Source organism: Contarinia nasturtii, unplaced genomic scaffold, assembly GCF_009176525.2.
Source record: "Contarinia nasturtii isolate CC-2019 unplaced genomic scaffold, AAFC_CNas_1.1 Cnas_scaffold_4311, whole genome shotgun sequence".
In the NCBI taxonomy this organism is placed as follows: domain Eukaryota; kingdom Metazoa; phylum Arthropoda; class Insecta; order Diptera; family Cecidomyiidae; genus Contarinia; species Contarinia nasturtii.
The window spans coordinates 322,984-335,051 of NW_022201606.1; the positions used below are offsets into that span (position 1 = coordinate 322,984).

The following is a 12,068-nucleotide window of genomic DNA, read 5'->3' on the forward strand; positions in this document are numbered from 1 at the left end:
CAAAATTAGAAGTACGTTGTAAATTGAATGATTTTATTTCCCGTTTTTGTCTTCATTTTATGAAAAATAATAGTAAAAAAAATACATTTTGATAAAAAATTTATTTAAATTTTTTCTTATTTGAAAATTCAGGTTTAAAACGATGCATAAATCTAATAACAGCATACTGATGAAGTTGGTCACATGTAAAACGTCAAATGTTATTGTCGAGACAACCTTTTGGCAGACAGATAGACAGACAAACAGACCGATTTGACATTTTTAGTATTTGTGTACAATTGCACGTGGATCAATTTTATCAATTGAATTTCGATTGTGAATGTTTATAATTTAAGGACGAGATACGATGTCAACGTTTGCGGTGCGTACTTCGTCGGTGAAAAATAGCGATGAATGGAAAAAAAAGCCGAGAAAATCGATTTACACTTTTAAAATTACCATCGACAAAAGTTTTCACAAATGAGCCCAGTGATTCCGGTATGACGTTCGGCTTTTTAGTTTTATTCGGAATGCAAAATGTAAACAATGAATAAAATTTATTCAAAATGTGTATCATTTTAATTACAGACGCAAAAGACGCTTTGCAGGCGTTTAAAAATGAATATTCCATTGCAAACGGTGTTGAGCAACAGCTGGCGACTGTCAATAAGGTAAAATGCTTTTGAGCAAAACAATTCGAACATTTGATTTTGAATTAAAAGTTTCAATATAATTGCAGTTACTCAGCCATTTTACAAGTGACAATACATGGATTCTAGATAAGGAAATTTTGTGTCAGTTATTAACTGATTTATACTTCAATGCTCCATTGAAACATCCGCTTCGTAGTATTTTGGCAAAGTAAGTAACAATTACAATATTCCCGTCAGTTTATTTTAAATCTTTCCACTTTTCTTCAACTCACAGGGCATTGCACAAAGAATCAACAAAAAAACGTGATCTTATCATCGAATCCATGAAATGTACCATAATCGAAAGTAATTGTTTTGCTCTCGAATCGTTGCGACAAAATCACTTGAATACAGAGCCAATAAGTGTCTTTGTCGCATCGATGTATGGTACCTTTGACAATTTCGCCGTCGCAATTGTCGCAATCGAACATTGTTTTCCCTTACTATTGAAGTCAATTCATCAATTCATCGATATTTTTATGAAAATGCTGCAAAATGCTGATTTATCTCCAGCCCGGCGCACTGAAGTGTTTATCGATTTGCACAATACAATTCGTATTGTTTTATCCGGTGTGCAACAGTTTCAAATGCAAAACATCGACTTCACTTTATTGGATCCAATTTTATCGCAGTGTTGGTCTGAGCTGTTGGATGACCCAGTCTATGCTGACGCTCCAATTGATACAAAAATCAATTGTGCCGTATTAAAAGTCAACTATGATCGTCTGTTTGGCAACATTTTCGAACCAAAACAGAATATTTTCAGTCAAATTGGTTTGGATAACAATACAAAAATGAATTTTTATGCGATTGCCATTGTAAATACGATAGTCGAAAAGGATTTAACCGATGCCGACTTTTATCCAGTATTAAAAGTAGTGCTAGAACAATTAATTGGGACTGGAAAAAAATTTACAATCGACGGATGTTTGATGATGGCCTTAACACGTGCTCTTGTACTTTACACAAAAAAGTTGTTGTCATTAATGAGAAAAGTCAATGTAGACACTGACACCGGCAAAACATGTTTACGAGAAACTGTGCAGGAATGTCTTGGATTTGTTTGGATAAATATACATCATTCGGTTGATTGTGTTCGCTATTTATCAAAAGATTTACTGAAAAACTTACTCAAACTGGGCCTAGAGCAGCCAAAACTATTCGATGGGGTGGTCAGTGAAACGATTGATATTGCCAAATCAAATTGTACAAATGAAACATTGACATGCCTCTTATTGGACTATCTCAGCCAAGTGTTTACCACGTCATTTGTGTTGAGTGAAATTCCAGATATTCGAGAGAAAATTCTGAGTAATTTATTTAACGATTCATGTTGGGCCCTATGCTATGAACAATTAATGTCGAAAAATTGCGAAATTGATCATGAAAAATGGTGTTTACGATGGATTCAACCATTGTTGCGTGTCGATGCGGTCGAATGGAAAAATGATTTTGATCGTTTGAAAATGATTCGCAATTTATTTGAACGTGCATTGAAAACGAAACCAGAAGCAGCCGAATTTATTCTTGACGATGCAAATATTTCGATTGAAATTTATTTATTTGTACTTTGGATAATGAGACGAAGTGGTCGAAAAATTTACGCGCCCGATAACTATCGAGTATCGGCCGATACAAAAGTGATTTACGCAAAAGTCCATCCATTGGATGAAATTCGAATTTTAGCGTTTCGCATTTTAATCGAATGCCATAAAACATCGTCTCAGTTTCCAGTTGAAGATTTGAATGAAATTTTGGAATTTTTCCGATACAATTGTAACGGCCAAAATCCATCGATGCGTCAACAGATTAGCACAACCATGAAACGGGCAATGGTTCGTCTTGAATGCGGTTATGCAACAGCGAAACGAACACCATCTGAGGACAGTGAAAAACTATGCAGTACTTACCAGACATTTTTACATGATTTAACCAAATTTTGCATAGATTGGTGTTTATTTGATGGCAGCAACTTTGGACGACGTTCTACAGGCCTGAATACACTCCTATGCGCCGTCCAAACGTGGCAAAAAATTCTACCCGAAAATGAGTGCATTTACACAGAAAAACTTTGGATTCGACTACAAAAAAGCTTGGCCGATTCATATGAGGTCAATAAAGAAATTGCAAGCAATATTTTAATGCTTTGTTGGAAATTCTATCCAGATAAAACCAAAATAATTTACAGTTTGGATGATTTAAGAAAGTTCATGATCACTTTTAGACCCTTCGATACCATGACTGCGGCTCAGTACATTGTCTTTTGTTCATTCAGTGACACTTATTTCAAAAACTATTATGATGCGGTTATTTGGTGTGAAACAATTTTGGATGATGGTTTGGCTGTGGTGAAACGATCACTTTTACAACTTGCCAGATACAATGCATTGTATGGAATTATATTAAGCATTCGATCACTTTTGAAACGAATTGACTTTTCTACCATCACTGATCCGACTGAAATTAGAAATTGGCGTTCGTTCTTCGAACGAATTATACCGAAATGTAAAGAAATCACGGAAATTGCAGCCCCCGTTGTCAATAGTAGTGCGCCTGAAGGCCACCTGCCAAACGATTTAAATGATGTATCACATTACTTATCGACGCCAAATGACGAACCTCCTGCTGGTACTTCTCAGATTAAAGTTACATCCCAAATAATTTTAATTTGCGCATGGCGCGCGGTTCGAGAAGCAGCTCTTTTGCTCGGAGAAATTGCTTTGCGTATTCCAGTTCTGTCGGAAAGAAATCCAAATGGATTCGTTTCAATTGACTTTTTAATCAAAATCGGTGATCATTTCCAAAAACTTTTAGTTGAAACAAAACATCGAGGCGCATTCGAACAATCATTTTTGGGTTTTTCGAATTTGTGCTTGCGATTATGGAGGTCACATGAGCCACAACTTCATTCGTATCCGATGAAATTGGTGAAGAAAATTGCAAATATTGTTTCGGGTGACGAAATAGATGCAGAATTAGATGTGAATAAACTATGCATAACGCGAAGAAGCGCTGGCGTACCCTTTATGGTACAAGGCATCGTTATGACAGAATCACAGGTCTGTTCATCGACAACTCTTACCTTTTGCATGAAAACATTTTTGAATATTGCAAAAACCGGATCCATTCCCGAATCACGTACACACTCATTGAACATTTTAAGGGCATTGTTCAGGTGAGTCAGTTTTTTATAATCATATTACTGTCGGTTGAATGAATGAGAAATATCTACGAATGTGGGTCTCAAACGCCATGAACGGTACTTACCTTGCAATGCGAAATGAAAAAGGACGTGCAATTGATTTTATTCAAATTAATAGTACTTTAACCCTAACTAATGGCAGATGCATTTATATTATATTTTTATTTCATAATTTTCATTAATTTTAGTTAAAAATAAGTCCCATTGAATAAATATTTTACTATGTATTTCTCTTCCAAAGATGTGCCGAATTGGGTGAAGCAGTGAGTGAATACATATCGGATGGCATTGAGTGTTCGATACGTGGATATAGTGCTGCGTCATGGCCAGAACGAAATTCGTCTACTTTGCTCTTCTCAGCACTTATGATTCGTGTATTCGGTGTTCAACGATCAAAAATATCTGAAAATATGAGCATTAAAAATAAATCCACCGGTCGCATTTTCTTCATCAGGTACATACCTATACTTTTAATGTTTAAATTGTTGTTTAATGTGATTTTCTTACCGCTTCGCAAAGATATCCACGATTGTATGACTTCTTCTACGTTGAACTGAAGTGTGCCAGCGAAGCAATTAAACGAAATGAACGTCCGCCTCGTTTACATCCATTATTGTTGCTCATCAGTCGATTGTATCCATCGTCACGTGAAGGATCTGATTCGAATTTTAAATTGTCCACATACATTGCGTTCATTTCAACATGTAGTTCAAGTCCGGAATTGGTTACGCGACAACTATCAGCCAAATCAATAGTCGCATTAATTCCATCCGTGAATGTTGCTGAACGTCTCTTCTTCATTCTAAACGAAATCGATGTAAGTGTTTTTAGCATTGTAATATAATGGAGAAAAGTTCACAAGTGAAATACTTTTAGGCAAAAACATCAGTGAATGCAACGCATGGATATTTACTTCAAGTTTTATACTTGCTGCGTTCAACGAAGGAAGAAAATCATGACATTGATGCTCAAACTTTACATGAGTTTATAACAAAATTTCTGCAGTTAATCATACCGGTGAATAATATTATCGGAAAAACTTACTTGGAAGTACTTTTGGAGATTCTTTTGACGTGAGCTTAATGGTTTTCGTAATTTGCTTGCGACTTTTCAATAAAATTTATATCGTTTCTTTTTCTTACAGTGATCGATTCCATCCGATTGATGCAGCGCTGATGCATCAATTCTTTGAAGTTCGTAATAGATTTGTAAAAAACTTTGCACAAAGCGATGAATATGGTAGATTGACGCAGTCTTATGTGCAAAAAACTTTCACCATATTTAATTTATTGCTGTCAATCGTTGCGGAAAATGAATCACCGGTCATTACATCCAAAGTAGTGAACACTAAAAATGAATTGGTCGAAACACAGTTGAACATCATGTATTTACTCTACTGTCAGTCAGATCAAAAAACGATTGGAACAATTGACTTTTCGTGCTATGAAATTGAGCTAGTCAAATTTATCAACAGAAATCATTCGAACAACACAATTATTTTGCAATTACTTCCATCAATCTGTGATTTGTACAATATAATTGATTTGAATAGAGAATTCTATCCATTCGGTGTGATAAAAGCTTATGAGATTTTGAGCATGTTAATTACTCCAATTGATGCATTTGAGAAAAATCCAGAATTGAAACCATTAGCAATTGGTGAATTAATCGATATTATGAATACTGCAAATAATGAGGATGCGGTGGACGATGTGTCCGAAGCACTGTGGAAATTCACATATGCACACTTGAAACATTATCAAATCAATCCATCTCAAATAACCATCGAACAAATGAAGGAAATTGTATCACATTTGAGAAATTCAACACAATCCTATAAATCATCAGGTTTGAGACAGACTGCCACCGAAATATTCTCGTTAGTGATCGAATATTTTGTAAAATGCACCGATTTAGAGCTTATAATTTCATTCTCCGAATTGTTATTATTTTTGCTGCGCGACGATGATTTTGCTGTTAGAAATCGTACTTCTGAAATTGTAATGGATATGATTGAAGGCAACGAAAATAACCATTCGATTGATAAAGGTAATTTTCCTTATTTTTCCGAAAAATTCAAATTTATTTTGGTAATTGTTATTCATATTTTATTTTTTAGTGATTTCTTTGGCCGCCGAAGACCATTTATTACAATGGCTCGATACAAAGTTCATAGAATTTGCAAAGAAAGAGGCATGGTCAAAATGGTTAGATTTACTTCGGTTGATTTATAAGCCTTTGGCTGGAAATGCGGACGAAAACGTTGATGGTGACAGTAACGAAGATAATTTAATCGATGTTGATATTTTCGATGATACAGAGGCGAATACATTTGATGAAACGATTTATACGAGTTATAAATGCTACAATTTTGTTGTTAAACACATAAATAATGCACCATTAGATTCAGTTAAAAAACAAGAAATTCTCACAGAATTCGCTACTCTACAAAATATTTAAATTTTCTAAAAATATATTGGTATTTTTAGAAAATCAATAAAAAAATAACACAATCGATAATTGTATCGAAGAAATTTTGAAATTGATTTATTGTTAAAAATTCATTCTGATACATTTTTAGAGATCGTCTTTAGCTTTCGACCAATAAATACGCTAGGGGCTTCTGACGTAAAAAAATGCATTAAATTTTTGAATAAATATGCGTTGTCAACAAATGTCATGCAAATAGTCAAATGTGTCACCAACACGCTATTTGTTTACTTTCTAAATAACTTGATGAAAATGGCTCACTTGTCAATTTAAATCGAATCAACAAATTTAATTAAAGATGGAAATCTAGTATCACACCACATAATTTCCGTATTATATATGATTTTTTATCATCATTAAATTTAAACATTTGAAACCAAGGGGAAAATCGGTACTGAAATAATAAATAAGTAAAAAACACTTCTTTGGAAGTTCTCACTGTGACGCAATACTGCACATCAAATCTGAAAATGATCTGATATAAATTTTCAGTGACGCTTGCAATCAAATACACAAACAATTTTTATATTATGATAAAAAAAAACGTAATTCACACATTTTTTTTAACAAAATTACGATTTTCATCGATTTTTCCCCATTTTTTAATAGTATGGCCCTAAATGGATTGAACCATCTCCACTGAATTATTTTCAAAATTTCTTCGCTGTATGCTCTTGGGAAGCTCAATATCTTGCCAAAGAGCCAAAAATGACGTATCTTTGTTGAAAAACACACCGTGTACCATAATCTAGAAATTCTCAAAAAATCGAAAAAAATTTTTGGAACGAATTTTCCCAGATATGACACATACACCAAAACATCACAAATTTAGTCCCCAACAAACGCTCAGTTTTTCACGAAAAAAAAAATGAGTGCAGTTTTTTAAATTTTGGTCGGTGTGAAAAAAGTCATGGTCATTTTTCCAAAAAAACAACACATGCAGCGCCATCTAGCGATCATTTTCAAAAAAATTTCTAATCTGACGTTAGATCTGGATAGCTGAGGTTCGTAGCTTTCCAAGGACATATAGTTCATTACCTCACCTTTCATATGCACAGAAAGTAGGCCATTCGATGAAAAACTGAAAAAGTGCATTCCACTTTTTTTCGAACCTAGACCCCAGGCACTTGCGTGACGAAATCCAAAAATTCGAAGAGACATGTATGCTCAGTTTTCCATCTACTTTCGAATAAAATCGGTGTCCGGCGATCTATCAAAAACTGCGGAAAAAAATTTGCCGACAAACAAACAAACCATTTCAAAAATTTCGTGTTTTTCGTATGATTTTTTGACATGATCATATCTCGGACACTTTTCGATCGACTCCAACAATTTTTTTTCAACACTATCTACCTGAACTCCAGTTTCCGAATATGCCATTTTTCGGAAAATTGTTTCTGGTTTGAGTGGTCAAAAAATTTACCTTTTTTTTGCAACGCCACCTAGCGTCAAATTTTGAAATTTCTCATTTTTTTTGCGGATTTAATTTGGTGCCCGAACACTACTTAAATATGCAAAAACCCTTTTCCAACAGTCAGCGGTATCGATTTTCATTTCTTTACAGTATATATAGAGTGACGCAAAATATACATATTTCATATGTATGTTGGTATTGCGTCACTTGGGGGACTCCCGTCCCCCGTGATATACTCAGAAGTATTGAAAAGTACCGAAACGTATCAAAACATATCAAATAGGTATTGATTTTTTTTTTCGATATTTTTGTGCACCATCGAGAATATTGAGAAAAAAATCGTCTTTTCGACTGTCTTTCTGCTACTACATGGCATCTCGGAGACTGGGTATAGTGCACAAAAATATCGAAAAACATTTTTTCACTTTTTTTGTGCATTATACCGAGTCTCCGAGAGTTTCATACAAGCTTGCCATGTAACACCAAAAAGACTGTTGAAAACACGAAAAAATTATTCACTATTTTTTTGAAACGAATACCTATTTGATACGTTTTGGTATATTTTGATACGTTTCAGTACTTTTCGGTAATTTTCAATACTTCTGAGTATATTTAGTATTTCAGTACCGATTTTCCCTTTGTTTGAAACACCACTAGTTTGTAACAAAATCATAGGTGATGATTCCCAACAAAAATAAAACATAACACAGGCGGTCGAATCTCGTTTTATCAGCGGACAAAAGAAATGACAACAAAATGGGACAAACATCATCCGAACCGATGACTGAAAAAGAATCAGCTCATTGCCAAAACGATAAACTCGGAGGGAATCCCACCAACAGGATTTGGATTATTGGATCAGAACGGGGAGTGTACTAGGTCTGCTATCCAGCAATATCCGTAGTTCATCGTTGCTCAGGACTCTTAAACTATTGCAATACGCCCGCTTGATGCCAAAGATGCATTTAAGCCTTTTGAGCGGAATAGATTCCTCGGATAGAGTCGACGAATGTAGTTTTGGGTCGTCGACGCACTCAATACTCACAGTAATCGCAAATGCATTCGACTATGAATCCGGTTCAAATTCCCCAGAAAATGTGAATGTTCCCCAGATTCAATGGATGGATCTGTGAAAAATGACGCTGAATCAGTAGAACTGGCCGCTGAAGCAAAACTATCAGCCAAAGCAAGTACAGGCTGCTCAGGCAAAAGTACAGGCATTAACAGAAGCATATACCGCTGCATTAAAAGATTTAAACATTGCACAAGCAAAGAAAGTTTTTAAAAATCTTAAGCTAGAGGGAGTAACCACTTGGAATCAAGTGAAAAACAGAGCTGAGGTCCAAGAGTTGCCGGCTGATGGCAAAGAAGAACTGAAAAAAATGATTGAAAGTTCAAACAATGGTGTCAGTACCAGGTATAGAAAAAAAAACTATTCACTATTCATTTCGACTTTAAAAAAATCATATACGAGGGCGACTATTTAAGTTTCTTCAATATGTATGTTTTAGTATTGCCCGATGCAAACCATTGTCATATTCGTAAAGTTGGACATTTTTCATGACCATTTGACTTAACAGGACGAATTTTAGTTTTGTGGTATGGCCACGGTGTCAGTTGGAAAAGGTCAACTTCGCAAAAAAATGAAATTTACAAAAAAGATTATTTCTCATAAGTTTTCAAAAAGAGCTGCCTGCTCAACAGTATTACTCCCGACTCAAGTCGGGGTATGGGAAGGAAGTACCATGCCTTGCCACTGTATACAACTGGTTCACTGAATCCCATCGTCATGGTGCTCGCTACAGTGATCAATTGCGCGATGGTCCTTCGAAAATTGATGTCATCGAGAAAAACTCTGGTGCCGATTGAGTTAGGATCGAAGTTTCTTTTACAGTTAAATTGTGGTATGCCCAAGGATCACAGAGACTCCAATCATTTGGTTCTTCCATGAATTACAACATGAAAAAAATAAATCTTTACGTGTCAACCCACAGTTGCTCAAAAATCGATTGATTTTAATCACATCCAAAAAATCATAACCAATTTGACATAGGATAATAAAAACACGTCTATATGATCGCAATAGAAGCCAAGACATGATTCCAGTAGTTTGGACCTGAAACAAAAACTTGGTTGACTCTCTGAGTCTTCAAACATGAACACAATCGAACAAAAGTTGTTCGTTTGTGAAGTGATAGGGAAAATCGGACCTCATTATTTTACAGTGTTATGTGTCATGTTGCTACCATGCCTTTAGAGGATGAAAGGTCCTTCAATGCTGAATAGTACACAACCATTTGATTGTCAAAAGTCATCACGGGAATATGGAGACCAAAACTCTGAAACTTATAATCCCAAAACATGGCAAAAAGAAGCCCATCAAACAGTCGACTATTTGACCACCCAAAAGATCGAATTGATGCACAATACTCCGTGTACGAATTATTCGGGACCCCTCTGTCCACCAGAGACCAAAATCAGTTGGATACAATATATTTTTTGTATTTGAAATTAGGTGCATATTCAAAAAAGTGCACTTTTTGGAGTGTCATGTTTAAGCTGCTGTCGTAGCCATACCACAAAACTAAAATTCGTCCTGTTAAGTCAAATGGTCATGAAAAATGTCCAACTTCACGAATATGACAATGGTTTGCATCGGGCATAGGGCTTCCCACGAGCACGAACTGTTCGTGTTCGTTTGTGTTCGTTTGTGAATTTGATGAACAAGATCGAACGTGAACATAGTAATTCAAAATTCGAACAGACAAAAGCGACTATATCTCGAACGTTCATATAATTTTTTTTTTTTTGAAAAATTGTCAAAAATTTCAATGCATTTATTAATTTTATTTGTTTTGAGAGCGTTATTGTTATTGTTGAACAGTTTGAGTTCGTTCTCGTTCGCGTTCTTGTTCGCGTGAACAACCGAACAACGAACACAAACAAGCATAAACCAAAATTTTTCTGAATCAAATGTTTGTGAACGATCTCAAACTGTTCGTGGGCAGCCCTAACAATTCGGGCAATACTAAAACATACATATTGAAGAAACTTAAATAGTCGCCTACGTACAAAAAAAGCAGTTCAAAACCCAATCCAAAACGAAATCAATTATTAGAAAATTTTAATCAAACAAAAATGACACGTCATCAATTTCATTATATTCACTCGTTTTGGAATTATTATTATTATTATTACATTTAAAGGTGGCAACGAATTCGAACGATCATATTAAAAAGTGGATTTTAGTTCGTTCGTTTGTTCGAATCCATCTTCGAACGAACAATTCGAACGAACATCTTTTCGAACGTTCGAATATGTCTCGATACGAAGAGTTCGACTGTTCGAATGCATTCGAACGAACGAACACCTTGAATGTTCGCTTGAATATTTTTTTTGTAAAAAAGGTTAGTTTTTTAAAAATAGAGTAATACCTCTTCCAAGAGGAAAACATTTTTGTTTTAAAAAATTAACATCAAAATGAACGTCAAAATCGTCGATGCTTGATGTCATTCCGCCTCCACTTCCGATCCGTGGAGATTTACATGAACTTGCGACGGTGCTTTGTGAAGTTGCCGACAGACATAAACGTTTTCTCGCACACAAGGCATTTGAAGATCTTACTGATGTGTTTATGTTTTTCCTTAATGTGGCGTCCCAGGTTCTACTTCTCGTCCGACGAGAAGTTGCATTGTTTGCATTTAAATCTCTTCCGGGTTGGCTTCGGTAGCAATGGAATGTCCAAAATTGAGAAGCGCCCACTGGTCGGTTTTTTGACTGGCTTTTTGGTGCTTTCATGTGCTACAACCTATGAAGAAATGGAATGATGACGAAGCCTGATCATGCCCGTAGCTAACAACACCTCTAATGCGTATTCCGAGTACTAATTGACGTTTGTGACAATATGGCCGTCACGGTTTGGCAAAATCATAATGAATCGATTAAACTGCGTTAAACTGTTAAAATAAAACAGTAGAAATAAAAAGATTTTAATTTTTTACATTTTTAAAAATGAAAATTGTTTGTTTTGTTTTGTAGTTTCCGGTAGTTTCGTGAGATTTATTGCACAATATTCAAAAATATTAAATTAATAAAAATAAAAAATGAAGTGGTTGACATAACCTCACTTTCATTTTAATAACTATTTCATCGGTTTATCACGATTGTGACACAAAAGTGAGGTTATGTCAACCAATTCATTTTTATTAATTTAATATTTTTGAATATTGTGCACAAAAAATCTCACAAAATTAAAAAAACAAAAGATTTTTTATTTTCAAAAATGTAAAAA

General features: G+C 34.9%; 1 protein-coding gene across 1 annotated transcript; it reads left to right on the top strand.

Annotated features, from left to right (window-relative positions):
• Positions 1–262: 262 nt before the first annotated feature.
• Positions 263–6,348, top strand: LOC116350821 (thyroid adenoma-associated protein homolog). The gene is made up of 9 exons (XM_031782787.1): positions 263–477; positions 568–650; positions 719–840; positions 907–3,846; positions 4,115–4,327; positions 4,393–4,690; positions 4,750–4,946; positions 5,018–5,922; positions 5,993–6,348. The coding sequence occupies exons 1-9, from the start codon at positions 390–392 to the stop codon at positions 6,331–6,333; spliced, it is 5,187 nt and encodes a 1,728-aa protein (XP_031638647.1). The 5' UTR covers positions 263–389; the 3' UTR covers positions 6,334–6,348.
• The last annotated feature ends 5,720 nt before the right edge of the window (positions 6,349–12,068 follow it).

Bases quoted from the DNA above. Each gene is read 5' to 3' on its own strand.
- LOC116350821 (XM_031782787.1), top strand. From the start codon at position 390: ATGAATGGAAAAAAAAGCCGAGAAAATCGATTTACACTTTTAAAATTA. The intron at 478-567 runs GTATGACGTTCG...TTTTAATTACAG, and splicing joins AAATGAGCCCAGTGATTCCG to ACGCAAAAGACGCTTTGCAG. The intron at 5,923-5,992 runs GTAATTTTCCTT...TTTATTTTTTAG, and splicing joins TAACCATTCGATTGATAAAG to TGATTTCTTTGGCCGCCGAA.